Source organism: Neofelis nebulosa, chromosome 16, assembly GCF_028018385.1.
Source record: "Neofelis nebulosa isolate mNeoNeb1 chromosome 16, mNeoNeb1.pri, whole genome shotgun sequence".
Lineage (NCBI taxonomy): Eukaryota > Metazoa > Chordata > Mammalia > Carnivora > Felidae > Neofelis > Neofelis nebulosa.
The window spans coordinates 62891804-62911457 of NC_080797.1; the positions used below are offsets into that span (position 1 = coordinate 62891804).

At 47.8% G+C, this 19654-nt stretch overlaps 1 protein-coding gene across 2 annotated transcripts in view; it reads left to right on the forward strand.

Annotated features, from left to right (window-relative positions):
- The first annotated feature begins 2344 nt into the window (after nucleotides 1-2344).
- ABR (ABR activator of RhoGEF and GTPase) overlaps nucleotides 2345-19654 on the forward strand; it is a 183588-nt gene continuing 166278 nt past the window's right edge. For both annotated transcript variants that reach the window (XM_058702890.1, XM_058702891.1), the window contains exon 1: nucleotides 2345-3520. In XM_058702890.1, the coding sequence (XP_058558873.1) occupies nucleotides 2476-3520 (1045 nt within the window). In that variant the 5' untranslated portion in view covers nucleotides 2345-2475. The remainder of the gene's footprint in view (nucleotides 3521-19654) is intronic.

The following is a 19654-nucleotide window of genomic DNA, read 5'->3' on the forward strand; positions in this document are numbered from 1 at the left end:
CTCCTTCCCCACTCGCACTCAGTCTCTCTCTCTTTCTCTCAAAAATAAATAAATGTTAAACAAAAATTTTTTTAAAGAAAGAGAGAGAGAAAGAAGGAATAAAGGCTATTGGGAAAATGAGTAAACACGGAGTTTGTCAAGGAAGGAAATCCCGGAGTTGAGAAGACTCTGTGGGAAGCACATTCGCTCCTAATCTGGAGTGATTCACAACTGGAGAAGCTGAGTAGGAACCACAAGGTGGAGACTCATTCATCTGTCTGTTCATTTGTTTATTCATTTCTTTCATTCAATGATTATCAGTTATCTTTCTACCACATCCTGCAAGAAGCAGCAACAATACAAAAGTGGAAAAGGCACAAACCCTGCCCTTGAAGGCTCTAAAAGTAGGAGAAGCAAAAGATGTCACTAACAGTTATCATAAAGTGGAACAAGGGCAAAGATAAAGACATGTACTAGATGGACTGGTGACACAAAGAGGAGGGAGAGGGGCCAGAAAAGTCTTCTCAGAGGTGGAGATCCCTTAGCTGGGTCTTAAAGGCCATTGGAATCTCCCAGGCAGCAGAGAGTTGTGCCAAGTTGGAGGAAAAGTCACCCATAATAAGGGAGACACATCTTTGAAGTTAGCATGGAGTTGGTTAAGTCTAACGCATAGGAGGGAGGCAAGGACCATTTATGGGAGGACCTCCTGTGTCATGCAGAGTCTAGAGGCCATCCTGTAGGTAATGAGGGGCTACTGAAGGGTTTTGAGCAAAAGCATCGCACTTATCTCATTTGTGGCTAAGAACTATCTTCCTGGTGTCTTCCCAATAGCCAGCCTTGAGGGATGAGTTGAAAGGGACTGAAAAGTGGGAGTAGGATAGCCTGTTCATAGGGTTCAGGTGAGAGGAAAGTGGCAGGTGGCTACAGAGAAGGGGTTGCTGAGTTTAGCTCTAGTCCCCAAAGGGTTCTGTGGGCAGGAAGAATTTCCAGATGTCAAGTCTCTTAGAACATCAATTTCCTCATCCTTAAAATGAAGGAAATGTGAATCACCAATAAGGTCCTCTGTTGCAGCAAGCACGAGACAGTTTATCAGGACCTTTCTCTGCACAAAGTGGGTCCTCACCCAAGACCTAGAAAAGAGGAAGCGGGGGAGGCGGAGCTGGGAGCCCCAATCCACCCCGCCGTGAGTGCCAGCCTAGGCAACTGTCCCCAGGTCCCCCTTTCCTTCTCTAGGGGAATTGCGTGAGGCCAGAGAGAAGAAGTGGAGGGGCGCCTGGGTGGCTTCCTCAGTTAAGCAACTGACTCCTGGTTTAGACTCAGGTCATGATCTCATGGTCTTTGAGTTCCAGCCCCAAATCGTGTTCAGTGCTGGCAACTCTGAGCCTGCTTGGGATTCTGTCCCCCTCTCTCTCTGCCCCTCCCTCGCTCTCTTTCGCCCTCTCTCTCTCTCGAAAAGAAGCCATGGAATGGGGGGCCCTCTTAGATGCCCAAGTGTCTAAGGCTCCAGCTGCCATGGCTTGATTCAGTCAGCCGGGAGTACTCTCAGCTTTGAAGTCACAGGGGCCTCTAGCAGAGCCACTTGGAGCTGTCACCCTTACCTATTCCTCCCCGGGAAAAGCTCTAGTGAGCAGTGGAGAGAACGCTTTAAAGGGACTCGCAAAAGAACAAAGTTCACTCCCCAGTTTTGGATTAAACAGCGCTGTGATCTTGGACACGTTAGTGCAGGGCGCTCAGTAACTCCCAGGTAAGGATAACTCCCCCGGTCGGCAGACCGCTCCTTTGACACCTGCCCTCGTCGCCGCGCCACATCGCCTTCCCCCCACCTTTCCCTTCCCGGTCCAAGGCGCGGCGCTGACTCTGGCCAGGCGAGGCTGCGGAGAGCCTGGCGGCGGGAGGTTGGCTGGGAGCCCAGGGCGCCCCCGCGCGCTCCCTCACCGCGGCTCCCGCCCCCCGCGGCCGCGCGGCCCCGCGCTCGGGTGCACGGAGCCCGCGCGGACAGCGCGCGGCGGCGGGGGCGGCGCGGCGGCGGCGGGGAAGGTGGGAGCCGGGCCTACCGTGTGGCCGGCTCGGAGGGTCGCCCGCTCAGCTCCGAGGCGCGCCAGCGGGACCCGGCCGGACGCCACCGAGGCTCCTCCCCCTCCGCCCGAGCCCGCCACCCGAGCCCGCGGGGCGCCCGCGGGGCGGCGGGGGCTGCAGACAGCCGGCTCTGCGCGTCCTGCCCGGGGCGGGCCCAGGGCCCCCAGACGCCCGCCTCCGCGGTGGGTGGCCGCTTACGTCAGGGAGGCGAAACCCAGAAGAAGGAAAAAAAAAAAAAAAGGCACGAGGGCGGAAGGGGAAAAACTTTTTTTATTATTCTTTTTTGCTCTTATTTTCTTCTGGGGCTGAAGTGAAGGGCAGGCGACTGCGCCAGCGCGGGCTTCCCGGAAAAGCCCGGCGCGACCCCAGCCCGCGGCGCGCGGCGGAGCTGGGCCCGGGAGGCCCGAAGGGGCGGCCGCCATGTGGGACCCTCAGGACTTTGAGCGCCACTGGCAGGCCGAGTTCCCCGGGGAAGAGGCACCGGTCATGCGGCTGGACTCGGTGCTGGACATGGAGCGGGAGCTGGAGCGCTGCAAACTCAACCTGAAGCGGCTGCAACAGGTGTTGGCTGAGGAGAAATTCAAAGTCTCCTACCTGCAGACGGCCCTGGCCGGGGAGAAGCGGGACCTCGGCTGCGGGCGCCTGGAGGGCGGAGACGGCGACAGCGGGGGAGCTTGGGCAGAGGAGCCGGCGCCGGCCGGGCCGGAGCGGGCGCCGCCACCGCGGGAGGAGGAGGGCGCCGCGGGCGGCGGCGGAGACCCTCCAGGCTCCTGGCGCCCTGACCCCGAGGTGGCCGCCAAGGCCGGGACTCGTCACGCGTGCCCCGACCTTCCCACTTGGCCCGGGGCGGCGGGGGCAGGGGGCGCCGTGCGCAGCTTGACCGCCGCCATCCACCAGCAGCTGCTGCAGCCTCGCCTCCTCTTCAGACTCCGGGAGGACCGCGCGCCACCCGGCCCCGATGACACGGTCCCCAGCGCCCAGGGAGAGGAGCTGTCCTCCCGGACCCGCGCGGGGCGGGGCTCCGAGGAGGGCGAGCCGGACGCCTCGGTCGCAGATGATGGGGGCAACAGCAGTGACCACGACTTCGAGATGGTGGATTTGAACGAGAAATTCGTCCTCGGCCACTTGCTCGTGCCCCCCTGCCGGCTCGGGACCCGCGACGAGGCCGAAAAGCCGGCGCGGGCGGGCAGCCCTCATCGCTGGATGCACCTGATCCCCGGGGGCCGGCGGCAGCAGCGCCGGAGCCGCGACCTGGAGCAGCTGGAGGCGGAGGCCAAGGACGGGCGGAGCTCGCCCCTGGCTGCGGAGGAGCACCCCGCGCGCGGGGCTCGCGAGCACCTCCCCCCGTGGCGGCGCAAGAGGTTTCTGCGGGTGCCGGAGCGGGACTCGCCCAGCCACAGCTCGCCCGAGAGGGGCAGTGACTGCAGCCACAACAGCTCGGACCACGAGGACGGCTTCTCTGCAGGTAGGCGCACCCCTCGCGCATCCCGGGGGCTCCTGGCCCCTTCCTGCACCCCTTTCCGGCAAACCTCGTTGGTTCTGTTTAACCTTAGGCACTTGGGAAAAAGAGATAAAATTTATCTGTTGACCCTGAAACCACTTGTGGAACTGGAAAAAAAAAAAAAAAAAAAAAAGATTGTGCAACATCATTTCGCCTTGGGCGAGTTTATCAAAATAAGCAGGATGGCGATGGCAGGGGGTGATGGAATGGTGCTAGATGCGTGGATTGGCTAGACCACGGGAGGAATCTTTCACTTCAGGCCTCAACCTTTATGCTCTGATACTGTAACATCACGGCCCTCCCTCTCTCGAACTCATCCTCGGGTGAGTTCGGATGGTGACCAACCATCCACGGGTTGGTCAGATTCCTATCCACCACATGATAGTACCTTTCTCTGCACAAACTCCAGAGGCTCCCCATTTCCCCCACATTCCTTGATGTGAAAGTCTAAATTTCTCATTTAATTTTCTGAATTATCTGTCACCTTCTCCAGCCTGTATCGTGTGTTCTGGGCAAACTGAGACATCCTCTTACCCAGGGAAAGGTACATAATCCTCACTGCCCCCTCTCCCCCTCCCTTTGCTGGCTGCCCCCTTCCTAGATCTGTCAGCTTCCTAGGAGCCTGATTGGGAAGGAGAGGGCATAGAATCATAGTTTTCGAGCTGGCCTAGTGCCCAGAGATCATGTCTAATGCAATGTCTTCGTTTGACAAAGGAGAAAACGGAAGTTTGGAAAGATTAAGTGTTTGTTGAAGTGAGCTGAGACCTCCACTTGGGCTGTCAGTTGCTGTTGCCTTCTATTTGGAGGACAGCACCTAGTCCTAGCCAATCTTTGATTTTGTTTAAAAAAATTTTTTTTAAATGTTTATTTATTTTTGAGAGAGACAGAGACAGAATGTGAGTAGGTTAGGGGCAGAGAGAGAGGGAGACACAGAATCCAAAGCAGGCTCCAGGCTCCAAGCTGTCAGCACAGAGCCCAACCCGGGGCTCAAACTCACCAGCAGTGAGATCATGACCTGAGCCCAAGTCGGTCGCCCAACTGACTGAGCCACCCAGGCACCCCTGTCCTAGCCAATCTTTGAATGCCCTTGTGGCAGTCAATAGGGCGCCTTGCACATAGTAAGCACTCAATAAATATTTCTTATTTATGTATTGAGTCTGGGTCTCTCAGCCACCCAGCTCCTCATAGGTCAGGGAGTGGTAATGGGGCTAAGGAGGAAAGGACGGATAGGGATGTGAGGTGGACTGTGACTGCCCCTTTGCTGCCCCTGGAGCTGTCAGGGTCTCCTCAGCCACAGGGAAAGGATAAATTGATGTCTAGTTGGGTCGAGCTGTGACCAGGAACTTAAGATGCCTTCCTGCTCAGTGAAGGAGAGAAAGAAATCACTGGTGCTGGGATTGTTCCAAAAGCTCCATTATTAGATCTTATCTGGGTGAGTTTGCATTTGAATAAAAAACTGTCCACTTTGCTAAAAGCACATTTGGAAGGTCCATCAAATCATCAGTTGTGATCAATTACACTTATTCATTAGCAGAGATTGGCTGCTTCTCCCATAGGTAATGCTTTTGCTGCCCATGCTAGTAACATTTTTATGTGCCCCTTTAACTTAAGGGAAGAGTCTGAAGATTTTACTCTAGTGCCAAGTTCCAAATACTCAGTAGAGGCTACCCAAGTGCCCAGAGCTGCTTCAGAGCTGGCTCCAGTCCCATCTTCCCTGAAACCCACATCAATCACCCCTTCAGGTGTGCCCAATGCACTGGATTTTCTCCAGGAGTTATTTTTATTTCTGTGTGCTGTCTCCTCTCTCCTTAAGGGCATTCTAGCACACAGAGCATTTTGATACAGATTAGGAATTAGCATTCCTTCTGGCCTAATGAATTACAAAATGTGCCCCCTCTGGGTGGACCAGTGACTAAAAGATTCTCTTTCCTCTGGATTGAAGACTCCAGCCGGAGGGCACACACTGTGGCACTTCAGGACTTCGGCTAGTGGTGCCTGGCTGGTGTTTCAGGCCCCGTTCCAGGACCCCTCTGCAGGGCAAGCTTGTGGACGGAACCCCTGGACAGCTGTGTATGGGGGCCCCTCCTCCCAAACCTCCCCAGTTGAGGAAGTGCCTGGGGCTGGACACGTACACGCATGCCTGCACACGTATGTGCACGTGTGCACAGTCACAAGCGTGTGCAGGAAAAAGAGCCTTCAGACAAACAGAGAGGCCCTAGAGTGGAGGGATTAAGGGCAGGGGTTTTCATGCGGTGGGTGACAGCCCACTGAAATCAGTGTCGTGGGGAATGAGAGCATCGAGAGGCCTTCCTTGTCCACCCTTGGCTGTCCTGGCTTTAGTTTTCCCCGTAGCACTCACCAAATTACCACTTCAGACGCTACGATTTTGCATGTTGACCTTTTTCACTCTCTCTCCAGTAAAAGGCAAGGTCCAAGAGGAGGAGGATTTTTTTTTTTAATTTAAATCCAAGTTAGTTAACATATAGAGTAATAATGGTTTCAGGAGTAGAATTTAGTGATTCATCACTTACATACGATACTCAGTGCTCATCCCAACAAGTGCCCTCCTTAATGCCCATCCCCCATTTAGGACATCCCCCACCCAACACCCCTCCAGCAGCCCTCAGTTTGTTCTCTGTATTTAAGAGTCTCTTATGGTTTGTCTCTCTCTCTCTCTCTCTCTCTCTCTCTCTCTCTCTCTGTTTTTATCTTATTTTTGTTTCCCTTCCCCTATATTCATCTATTTTGTATCTTAAATTTCACGTATGAGTGAAATCATATATTTTACCTTCCTCTGACTTATTTCACTTAGCATAATACTCTCTAGTTCTATCCACGTTGTTGCGAATGGTAAGATTTCATTCTTTTTCATTGCCGACTAACATTCTATTGTATAGATGTACCACATCTTCTTTATGCATTTGTCAGTCAATGGACATTTGGGCTCTTTCCATACTTTGGCTATTGTTGATAGTGCTGCTATAAACAAAGGGGTGGATGTACTCCTTTGAATCAGCATTTTTGTATCCTTTGGATAAATTCCTAGTAGTGCAATTGCTGGGTTGTAGGGTAGTTCTATTATTAAGTTTTTGAGGAACCTCCATACTGTTTTCCAGAGTGGCTGCACCAGTTTGCATTCCTACCAGCAGGACAAAAGTGTCCCTCTTTCTCTGCATCCTTGAGGGCAAGGATTTTTATCTCTTTCATCCACTGACGTCAAGTCCCAAAGCCTAGAACAGTGTCTCACACATACTAGGTGTTCCATAAATATTTGTTGAATGATATAATTTTTTAATGGGATTGAATAGAAGAGGAAACATGGGAGTGCATTGCACATGGTAATGGAGAGCATTATTCTGTTTTAAAACTTTGTTTCAGTTGTGTATAAATGTGTGAGTGTATATTGGGTCCTGATGTAGAAGGTATTTCTTGCCATGAATTGGACAAAAAGGTTTGAAAATACTGATAAAGACTATGGGCTTTGAAGCTAGACTACTTGTGTGAACTTGTGTGAAGTTATTTGAATTTTCTGTCTCAGTTTCCACATCTGTGAAATGGGACTGATAAACACTGCTTATATCATACTGTTGATATGAGGAATAAATGGGATTTTGTTTCTAAAGGGCTTTGAACATGTCTTGACACATGGTAGGCACTCACAGTGTTGGCTAACCATGACTACAGGTCATTTTCTTTGAGATGCTTCAAAGATTCTCTCATTCCCAGATAGGAATCACAGATGGTTTGGTTTTCTGTGATGCATGTGCTTTTCCTAGCAAGGCTCTGGCTCTTTCTAGAACCTTCCAGGAGCAGGGCAGGACCCAGGGCAGTGTCTTGCTCATGAAGCTCTCTTGCTGGACTGGCCCTCATGTTTCTCCTTCTCCACCAGCAATTATGCCCATTATTTGTATTCTGAGATCATTAATTGAAGTTCGGGTTTTATCAAGCCATTCAGTCTGGAGGTCTTAAGGAGACAGTGCCACATGAGAGTCAGAGAGGCAGAGATGCCCCTCTCCTTGGAAAAGGACCATTTTCTCTTAAATGAGAGGCAGATTCCCATGCAAAGACACATATGGGTCCATTTCTACACATAGTAGCCAAACCAGAGTTTAAGTTAGAATGCCAGTTCTTTGAGTATATTCCTTTTAGCACCTTGTAGCCTGGGTTGGTGCTGAGGAAGACCAGGCCATGGTGACATGCATCAGGGTGGTGGTATGGATGGGGTGAGGGCTGCAGAACTAGAATTACTCGTGTTGGGTCCAGTGTGCTCTGAAGACAGACCTGTGTGCCCCGACTCTGCCCCTCAGCAGTTGTGAGGCCATGGAGAAGCCGCCTTAGTCTCTATTAGCAATGACAAGGATAGCTAACACTTACTGAGGGCTTACTTTGTGCCAGTGCCTATTGTAAGCATTTTAAATGTACTTACTCATCTGTGCCTCACAACAGCTTCATGAGACAGGCAGGATTATTATTTCCATTTTACATATGAGAATCATAAGGCCCAGAGAGCTTCAATAGCCCTGACTAAGGTCACTCAGCTTGTAAGTGACACTTGGGATTTGAATCTAAGCAGTCTGAGTCCTGAATCCTTGCTTTCAAACAAACACCAAGCTATACTGCCTCAATAATAGCACCTACCTCTCAGGGTAGTTATGAAAATTAAATACAATAAGATATTTGAAGACTTTAGCAAAGCACCTGGCATACAGTGACCATTAAGTGCATACACATGTCCGTGTACATTATTACCATTTCCTGTATCACGAAAATCCCCAGCAGACCCCATGGGGGGGGGTCCATCTGCTGCTGGGGTCGACCATCAGGGCTGCTGCCCACCCTTGGGGCTCCTGAGTGGACTCGGCTTCACAGGTGAGCAGACCCCCTGCTGGATTTAGATCTCCTCTCTTCAGCTGGGCACTCTTGGGTGGACGCAACTGCGTGCCCACATGCAGAGCCCTGGTATTTTCCCTTTTGGGTTGCCTTGCTTCTGTGCCATTCCTGCCACAGAGGTTGGGTGACATTTCCTTCTTAGGGCTTATGCATCCCTTCCATAGCCTGTGGCATCCCCTGTACCACACGCGCACTCTTTGTGGACCAAAGCATACTCTTCTAGCAAAGCCCAAAGGTGGCTTTTCGGAGTCAGTCATCCTTTTGACTGGCAGAAACTATTCACCCGATATTCTGGTTGTAGTTCAGATGACAAAGTAAATATCATTAATATTTTAAATTGGCAGCATTTTCTCCTTGCACTAAACTTTGCCCGGTGGAGGGCAGGCAGTCTCTATTTGGCAGGCCCTTGAAATTCATTCATTTGTTCATTAATCTCTTCCAACCCAACGAGAGTTTATCAAGGTCTTACTTCATGCCAAGTCTGTGTTAAGGGTCAAGACTGCAAAAGTCGGTGACCTGCTTTTAAGGTTCTCACTGACTCTTTGGCTCCAAGGGTAGAAACCATACATTTTTAGATAAAGAAACAGCTTTCCAGCAGAACTTGGTAAATCCTGAGGCACCTGGGTGGCTCAGTCCATTAAGCGTCTGACTTTGGCTCAGGTCGTGATCTCACAGTTCGTAAGTTCGAGCCCTGCGTTGGGCTCTGTGCTGACAGATCAGAGCCTGGAGTCTGCTTTGGATTCTGTCTCTCTCTCTCTCTCTCTCCCTCCCTCACTCACACTCAGCCTCCCTCTCTCTCTCTCAAAAATAAATAAACATTAAAAAAAAAACAACTTTGTAAATCCTGAAATGAATGACTAAGGACTGTTCATCTGAATCTTAGTGACATTCAAGAGTCTAGAACAGGAAGAGATCTTACAGTAGGTCTATTCCTGTCCCCTCCAGACAGAGTCCTGGAGACCTAAAAGTAACCTCAAGGTCACACGCTCATGACCCTCAAGGCTGGACCTATGAGCCAGGACAAGGCTCTTTCCATTGTCCTATGGCCTTTTCTTTCCTAGAATTTTAAGCAGAGAACTCTAAAGACATAAGTTCTGTCAAAGTCACGGTAACAGGAGCAGTAGACCATCGCATTTAGCCTCACATCCATCTCAGCAGGTGAAAATTACTGCTCCCATTTTATAGGTAAAGTGCTGAGGCCAGGAGAGGTAAAGAGATTTACCTAGAGTCAAACATTTTGTGATGGAATCCGCCTTGAACTCAGTCTTACAAAAACAGCACTCTTTAACTTCCAGCACTTAGTGCTGTCCTGGGCCAGCTATAGAATTCTAGCGTTCTGTACTTGGGAGGCCCTGCCATCAGATTCTGCCATGCTGCCAAAGGAGACTTTTTATTTTTAATCTGCATGGGAAATACACTTCCTATTCGGTACTCATGTTACCTAGATCGTTGTAACTTGATGGGTTTTTTTCCCCTTCCCGTGAGTGACTAATGAGATTTTTGCTCCGGGAAGAATTCCTTGTGTTCAGTGATGTGTCTGAATAACTTAATTCAAAGTGTTGAATTTTCAGCCTTAGCTGTGATAGAGTAATTTTTTTTTTTTTTTCCATTCCCTGTTGCAGAGAGATATTAAAACACTATCTGCGACACATGAGCTGGTCGTTGGCTGTGATTCATTTGTAAGTGGAGTTGACATGGCGCCACTGGGCTTCTCAAAGCTTGCTTCTCTCCACCGTCACCCCACCCCCCACCATGTTAGCACTATCTACACCTCAGGAGCACTCTACCAGCCAGCCAGAGGGTGTGGGTGCGTTTGTTTAACGAGCCCTTCCTCCTCTACACATACATAGTAAATACAACCAAGACTCAAAACTTTTCTTTTCCTCTACTTGTTTTTCTTCTGGTTAAGAGACTATTCACAAAGCAGTTGGCTCTATACTTGGCCCTGGATCTCTATGTTTGAAAATCAGTATCTTGACATATTTCCCCGGCTTTGAAACAATGGTACAAACACGTTCCCCATCTGAAAAATGGGTTTGATGTGAGCCAGCTTGCAGGGTTGTAAGACTTACATTGGATGAGTTACTGACTCTGTCTCAGCCTTGGATTCCTTGTCTGCCGAAAGTGGGTGATGGTGATTGGACTGTGTCATCGACTTGTGAAGTGTAAAGGGGGTAAGTGTGTGAAGAGTACCTAGCACAGGGCCGGGCACATAAGCATTTAATGAAGCTTAGATGGTGGTGTTGTCATTGTTCTAAGTCCAGGCCACAGCTCACATTCCTATCTCTTTGTGTAATGAAGTTCCCCAAGCCTCTTGTCTCTCCTTTCTTACTCCCTCCAGGTCACAGGTGTTTTGCTCCTTTGGAGGCAGATAAGCTTTCTCGTTCCTTTGTGGTCGCTGGTCCTTCCCCAGTTAATCCCTGTTGTCCCTGGCATCTATAAAACTGTCATCTGGCTTCTCTTTATTTCTTACTCTCTACTCACTTGCTTTCAGCTAATGCACATTCCTTCCAGTGTCTTTGTGGGCTCTGTCTGGCTTTTGAGATGCCCTTCACCCCCACTTAAACCCAGTCACAAAGCCAACCCTTCCTTCAAAGCCTGGCTTTTCCATGATACCTTGTGTTAGTTAAGATAGGGGTTTGCTGCATATGACAAAACCCCAAAAAGTAGCTTAAGCAAGATAGAGGTGTATTTCTCTTTCAAGTAAGAGAATGCCAGAAGTAAGCAGTCCAGGGAGAGTATGGTGACTACCATGATCATCAGGAATTTGGGCTTGTTTCTATTCGTGCTGTTCTGTCTCAAGGTTGCCTCATGGTCCAAAATAGCTGCTGAAAATCCAGCCATCACATTCACATTTCAGATGAGAATTAGAAGAAAGGGAGGAAGGACTAAGTGGCAGCTGTTGGTCTGCCTTTTAAGGCACTTTCCTGGTAGCCTCTCCTAACAAATTCTGTTTAGATCTCATTAGCCACCTCTAGCTACAAGGAAGGCTGGGAGATGTAGTATTTTATCTGGGCATATGGCCACCTCAAATAAAATAGGGTCTCTGTTATAAGAAAAAATGGAAGAATTGATATTAAGTAGGCAGCTAGCAGCCTCTGGCACAAGCCTTTTCCAACTACTCCAACCCATCTTGTGGTTCTTAGAGTGAGCCCCACACTCACACAGTTGTCTTATTATTGTGCCCTCTATTAATTCATTGACCCAACGAACAAATAATGACTGAACCACTGCTCTGTGCAAGGCACAATGCCTTTTCTATGTTTACTGTGAAGTGTAGCTTTCAAACTCAGAGGTTAGCTGGCTCCTTGAGAGCAGGGATCATAGCTTATGCTTCTTTTTCTCCTTCACAATATCCTTCACAGGGCTGGGCACATGGCAGGCTCTTGATGAGTACTTGGTTGACTTTGGAATATCACAAGCGAGATGTTCAGTGAAAAAATAAATCCCCTGCCTTGGTACTGTGCTAGAAAATTACGGTTATATAAGGTTTGTTTTTGGCTCATTGTGGTTTTGAGGAGCCAGAGAGAGGAGATTGGGGCATGGGGTATGACTAAACCTCAGGGCTGCGTTGTAGCCACAATGGACTGGTCCGGGTATTGGGGCAGACTTGACTGTTTTGGAAACCGGACTAGTTTGTATACCAAACCAGAATTATAAACAGAAATCTCTGTGCCCACCTTCCTTTACCACTGCTGCGTGTAGCTGTATTTATGCCACGCAAATCTCTCTCGCGGTTTCTGCACTGCATAGCTCCAGAGTAAATCTGCAGTCTTTCCGCAGGAGCGTGGGCATCGGTTCGTGTTGCTGTCTTCCCGTTTGATCCTGGCTCTAGTCTGCCTGAGACAAGACTGTGTGAGGGAGCTTGCCTAGACCTTATGTCATATCTTGTGGCTGCCGAGAAAATGATTGTTTTAAAAATGTTATTGGCACTTAGTAAAAGAACTAGGATATACTTAGCAACTACTACCTGCAAGGCACTATGTTAAGTGTTTAACCTACACGGTCACATTAATATTCAGCACAGTCTCCTGTTCTTTACCTTCTGTAAGTACCACTCTTCTCATTTTGCAGATGAGGAAAGCCAAGGCTCTGACCAGTTAGCTAACAAGCCCAGGTTCCCTTAGGGCCAAGTGCTGGGGTTATTTTCTTCTCCTATTGAAAAAATCAATGACTTTTATGGAGAGATAATTCACACAGTATAAAACTCACCCCTTTGAACTATGGAGTCACGGGTTGGTTTTTAGTATATTTGCAAAGTTGTGCAACCATCCCTCATCTCTAATTCCAGACCATTTCCATCGGGGGGGGGGGGGGGGGGGAGGGACTGTGTTTCGGTCCAGGCTTCTCCTCTGACCATACCATTTCCTTTTCTAACTCACCACATGCAACGATTTAAAATTGTTGCCAGGGGCACCTGGGTGGCTCATTCAGTTAAGTGTCTGACTTCGGTTCAGTTCGTCATCTCATGGTTTGTAGATTCGAGCCCTGCGTTGCGCTCTCTGCTGTCAGCACGGGAGCCTGCTTTGGATCCTCTCTGCCCTGCTCTCTCTGCCCCTCCCCTGCTTGCACTCTCTGTCTCTTTCAAAATAAATAAATAAACTTAAAAAAATTATAAAATAAAATAACTAGGTCAGGCACGCCTGGATGGCTCTGTTGGTTAAGTGTCTAATTCTTGATTTCAGCTCAGGTCATGATCTTGAGGTTCATGGGTTCAAGGCCCACATTGGACTCTGCACTGATAGTGTAGAGCCTGCTTGGGATTCTCTCTCTCCCTCTCTCTCTCCCCCTCCCCTGCTTGTGCTGTCTCTCAAAATAAATAAATAAATAAATAAATAAATAAATAAATAAATAAATAAAGCTGTCTCTCAAAATAAACAAACAAACAAACATTAAAAATCTGTATATATTAAAACAACTAGGGCAGGCTTGGGGGAAATATGAACAGGAAAGGACCATCTGCTTCTTCATTTGCTTCCCCATCATTGAGATGGTCCTGGTGCCCTTTTGAATTCCCCCTGGGCCACACCTCACCCCATCAGTGCTTCCCAGACTTGGGGCAAGGGGGCAGAACATCCCAAACTTGAGTTCCATGAGCACCCCTCCTTCCTGCCTCGGGGTTGTGGTTGGTGTGGTGAGAGGCATCCTTGTTCTGACCTGTGTCTTATTTGCCTTGGTAGCCCCAGAGTGTCACAGTGCCCTGGCATATAGGAGCCGCTCACACAATTCATGAAGGTCCAGACCTTCATTTCAGTGCCCCTGATCTAAGCCAGTGCACTAACCAATTGTTCTGCCTCCAGCCTCACTCTTTCTGCTTCAGCCCCCAGCTATCTTCCACATTAAAGCCAAAGGGATCGCCCTAAATCTAATTATGCACCCCCTGCTTGCATTCTTCAGTGACTCTCTGCCACCCTCAAAGTAAATCTGAGCTTCTTAGATGCAAATGTGCCCAGCCATTTGTGATCCGATCCACCCTCAGCTCTGCCCTCCCCCACCCACACACGCATATACTTCATGCTATAGCAATCCTGAGTTGCTTGTAGTTTCCAAACATACCCTGCATCCTTATTCCTCTGCATGTGCGGCTCCCCTTCCCTGGAATGCCCTTTCCATATTTGTCCACATGACAAATTACTCTTCATCCCTCAGGTCTCAGCTAGGAGGTACTTCCTTTGTAAAGCCTCTCCTGCTTTCCTAGGTAGACCCAAGAACTGGGTGTCAGGAGTGCGTTTGTCTGCAGGTAAGACAAAACTGTGCCACAATGACACTGTGGTACGCAGAATAATGTCCCCCAAGGATGTCCATGTCCCAGTCCCTGGAACCTAGGAGTATGTTCTCTTACATGGCAAAAGGAACCTTGCAAATGTGATCAAATTAAGGACCTTGACATGGAGAGAGAGTCGTGGATTATCCAGGTGGGCCCAATGTAGTAACAAAGGTCTTCAAAGTGGAAGAAGGAGGTAGAAGAGGTCGGAGTGATACAAGATGATAAGGACTCAATCCACTGTTGCTGACTTTGAAGAGGAGGGAAGGGGACCTTGAGCCAAGCAGGATGAGCAGCCTCCAGAAGCTGGAAAAGGCAAGGAAATGAATTATCTTCTAGAGCCTCCAGAAAGGAACCCAGCCCCTGCCAACACCTTGACTTTAGCCCAGTGACAGGCCGTGTCAGACTTCTCACCTATAGATGGTAAACTGGTGTCGTTTTAAGCCGTGAAATTTGTAATCATTTGTTAATAGCAACAGAAACTAATACAATGACCTGGCCGGATAGGGCTTTGTTTTCCTCCGATCCCAAGAACTCCAGAGGCAGGCTTTCTGGGATGGCTCAGCAGCACTCTCAGGGGCCCAGACTCTCCCTGTTATTTAGCAGAAAGGTATTTGTCCTCTTGCTTGTTGCCTCATAGTTAAAAAAAAAAAAAATCTGCTGCATCACTAGATGTGTGCTCATGTTTCAGAGAGGGAGAAGGGTGCAAAGGACTGTAGTGATCACACTGGCTGTCCCTTTAAAAAGTTCCCCCCACCAAACCCTACCTAGCAACTGCTGCTTTCATGCTATTGGCCAACATAATGTGGCCGTCATTAGCTGCAAGGAGGGCTGGAGGGGAGATCAAGGATTTCAGCCCTTGAGCCTCTGTTGTAAAGAGTGTTAAAGAGAGGAGACTGTGATTGGCTCTTTGGAAAACCAGCCCAGTGTTAGCCACACAGTTCTTCCCTGCACTTTGCACATACACTCATTTGAGCAAATATAATATGGTTTAAATAGGTTTGCCTCTCTGTCTCCCCAACTGGATTCTAGCCTCTTAAAGTGTATGTGTGTTAGAAATGGACCACTTTTAAAAATTCTAGTCTCCCTGCCCCTAGCACAGTGCTGGTGTATTATTGTATTTATTAAAGAAAAAAGAAGAAGAAGAATGTGCCTTTTCAAGTAAGAATTTTGTGGGATTTGGACTACCTGGGCACACTATTGGGATCTCTAAGCACTTAAAGACCTTTCACTTTTTTCTCTTCTCTTCTGCTTTGCTTTTATATTCATCTCTTCCTCCCCCCGCCTTTTTTGGGGGGGATCAGTAGGACCAATTAAGAAGACATATTCTAGAGCCATTATTCTCAAGGGCTGTGGTGGGTTTTTCCTCCTGAAGCCATTTTCAAACTTCAAATGCCCCTGAGAAGTGTGCCCTTCAGCTTACTACCATATCTGCCTGCCCACCAGTTCAGAATCTGGCATTTTGTGCGCCTCTTACTGATGGGAGTATGTTGTTTCCTGAAGGTGGACAATGAAGAAAAAGGATGATACTTCAAACCTGGCCAGCTAGGTCCTCCCCAACTGATGGAGACCCATGCTAGTCATTAGGACGGTAAACTAAATATTTTGGTTCCCTCTTGCTTTCCAGGAACACGGTAGGTAGGATTACATTCCTGGTTCCCTTGCAATTGGGTAGGAACCTTTGCCTAGTTCTAACCAGTGAGTTTGAATGGAAGTGATGCGTGCAACTTCTGGACCAGAGCATTTAATGCTGGTATGAGACCTTTTTCCTTCTTTGGTATTGCAATGTACAATGATAAAGCTGGTGACTGTTCAATCACCCTGAATCCTAGGGGGAGGGCAATACAGAACAGAGCTCCCAGTCAATCATTAATGGATGTGTACTAGAGTGAAATAGAAACCATTGTTATTTTAAGCCATTACAATGTTTGGTGCTCGTTGTTACTGCAGGATCACTTAGTTTATCCTGACTGATCAAACACCTGGCTTATATTCATAAAGAAGAATGACTCTTTGGAGCTTCAGAAATCAATGTAATTTTCTGGGGTGCCTGGGTGGCTCAGTCGGTTAAGTGTCCAACTTTGGCTCATTTCATGGTTCATGGGTTCAAGCCCCGTGTCAGGCTCTGTGCTGACAGCTCAGAGCCTGCAGCCTGCTTCAGAGTCTGTCTCCTGCTGTCTCTGCCCCTCCACAGCTTGTGCTCTGTCTGTCCCTAAAATAAATAAACATTAAAAAAAATTAAAAAAAAATAAAAGAAATCAATGTAATTTCCTCAAAACCTTTAAGTTCCCAGGGCACTGGCTGGCTCAGTCAGTGGAGTATGTGATTCTTGATCTCAGGATCATGAGTCCAAGACCCATCTTGGGCATGGAGCCTACTTAGAAAAAAGAAGGAAGGAAGGAAGGAAGGAAGGAAGGAAGGAAGGAAGGAAGGAAGGAAGGAAAGAAAGAAAGAAAGAAAGAAAGAAAGAAAGAAAGAAAGAAAGAAAGAAAGAAAGAAAGAAAGAAAGAAAGAGGAAGAAAGGAAAGGAAAAGAAAAGACAGAAATGCAGGATGTCAGGCCTAACCCTAGACCTGTATTTAAAAAAAAAAACAAAACAGGGGCTCCAGGGTGGGTTAGTCGATTAAACATCGGACTCGATTTTGGCTCAGGTCATGATCTCACAGTTTGTGAGTTTGAGCCCCCCCATCAGGCTCTGCACTGACAGTGTGGAGCCTGCTTAGGATTCTCTCTCTCTCCCTCTCTGCCTGTCCCCTGCGTGTGCTCAATCCCTCCCTCTCTCTCTCTGTCTCTCTCTCAAACATAAATAAAGAAAAACTTAAAAAAAGAAACAGAAAGAGATGAGACATCTTTAAAAAAACAAAACAGGAGCGCCTGGGTGGCTCAGTTAAGCATCTGACTTTGGCTCAGGTTATGGTCTCATGGTTCCTGAGTTCAAGCCCCACATTAATCTCTCTTTCTGCTATCAGCGTGAAGCCAGCTTTGGAACCTCTGTCTTTCTCTCTCTGCCCCTTCTCCAATCACAGGCCCGCACACTCTCTTTCTCTCTCTCAAAACTAAATAAACATGCAAAAGGAAGCTCTAAAAAACCAAAGCTAACACACACAAAAAGCCCCTCTAAGTTCCCTTCTCACTGAGGCCAAGTGGTAACTATAGCTACTGTAGGTATATATCAGAGTGTGGGGCTCAAAAATGTGACAAATGGTGTTAGAAATGGCTAAATTGTTTCACCTTGTTTTAGTCAGTGATTTCCTAGAAGGATTTTGTAGAACTCAATAGCAGATTATACTCATGGCTAAGATTTTTTACAGACGATACAGAGCAAAAGCGGCAAGAAAAATATATGTATCGACAGACTCCACAGAGGTCCAGCATAAGGCTTTGATGTCTTTCCTTGTCTGAGTCCATTTAGCAGTTCTCTCTCTCTCTCTCTCTCTCTCAAAGCAGACTACAAAGACATACATGGGCTATCTATTCCCAAGGAAGTCTGTTTGGGTCTGAGGTTAGAGACTATTATGAGGTGCTAGTCACATAGGCATACCCTGATAAACAACCAACCCTGGCAGCCAAAAATAAGAACCCCCAAAACGAAACCAAATGCATATCGGCAATACTGGTGTTTGTGCAAAAGGGCCAAACAAGCCATCACAGCATGGTCCATTGTTCCAGGTGCAAAATCATGAAATCACTGCCATAGTGGAAGGGATACTAGAATTAAAGACCATGGAAACCTATCTTGTCCACGATGTCATTGATCTGGTAGTATAGTAACTTTATTTGGAGGATAGAAGGCCTAAACATTTGTCGGATTGCTCAGATCTCTGATTAATGTAATTTCCTTGGGGAATTTGCACAGTGCGGGTAACACTCAGAAAAGTTTCAGAAATGCAATGCAATTTTCCAAGATCTTTGTTTGTTAATTAGACTTTGGGAGCCATACTGGCAACCTCCTCACCACATACATATGATTTCAAGCCATAAAGAACAGATTTGTAAGCAAAAGTTTAAAATTATCAATCTGTATAGTCAGGACCACCTGACTATAATGGAATGGTTTTGCCAGGCTGAGTGTTTATTAGAAGTATATATTACACACATAATTCATAGTCCGTGAGACTATTATTCCCATTCCATACTAATAAGTCTAGTCACTAAATATTGAGTCACTTGCCCAAGTCACACAGCTAATAGGACAAAGCTAGGATTGGAACCCCAGCTCTTTCTGGGGCCAAAGTTACTCTAGTACAACCCACTACACTACTAACTCTATTTTTTTTTTTTTTTTTTTTTAGTAAACTCTATACCCACCTTGAGGCTTGAATTCATAACCCTAAGATCAATAGTCGCATACTCTACCAACGGAGCCAGCCAGACACCCCCCACGGCCCACTAACTCTTAATCTCTCTAGGCCACATCTCTCACCTGGAAAATAAGGGGATTAGACTAGATGGTCTTCCAGGCCGAAACTTTATGAACACCAGTTAGATGAACTGCTACTCTGTACCAAGTAATGGTTAAGAGCCTGGCTTTGAATCAGAGAAGCCTGGGTTTGGATCTGGTCCATAGGCCGCTTGTTATTTTGTGCCCTTGACCAAGTTACTTCACCTTTCCATAAACCTATTTTCTTTTCTCTATAATGTAGATGAGTATATCTCACCTGGTGTTGTAGAGATTAGATGAAATAATATACAGAAAATATGTGGCACAAGGCCTGGCATACAGTAAGCTCTGTGGAAATGACAGCAGCCACTGGTGTGGTGGTGAAGAGCATACCGTCTAGGACCGCACTGCCTGCGTTCAAAGCCTCGCTCTGCCACTTACTGTTGTGCAGCCTTGAGCTAACTTAAATTTTTTCTGCCTCAGTTTCCATATCTGTAGACGGAAGGTGATAATGGTATGATAACGACACCAAAGTAAGCTGGTGTAAACATTAAATAACTTAATATGTGAAGCACCTGGAAAAGCACCTGACACACGGTATGCAGTGTGTGTTAACTGTAACGTGTGTTGGCCATATGCTTTGCTGAAATAGACAGCAAGGGTGGCAAATGGTCTGTGGCTCATCTTGTTGCCTGGGCATATCCTTAACTGAAACCCGAGGCTTCTGGAAATCCAGCAGTTTGAATAATCCAAGAGCTGGAGCAGTGGAGCCTCCAATTACGGAGTCTCACAGCTGCAGCCTGGGGAGGAAGGTGAGGCCTCAGGGCTGGCTAGCTGAGGTTGTGGTCCTATTATGGAGACAGCCCTGCTTTGTATGCAGCTGCCTTGCCTTCTGTTTGGCTGCATAATTGTGCCTTTTTGTTTTATTATAAAGCATCTTGAGGAATTCAGAGCCCTCTCCCGCTGACAGCAGTGAAAGCCACAAGAGTGTCAGTCTCTAATGAGCCTCTTTGGACGCTCTGATGGCTGTACCTAGGCTGTCAGGCAGGGAGCACACACACAG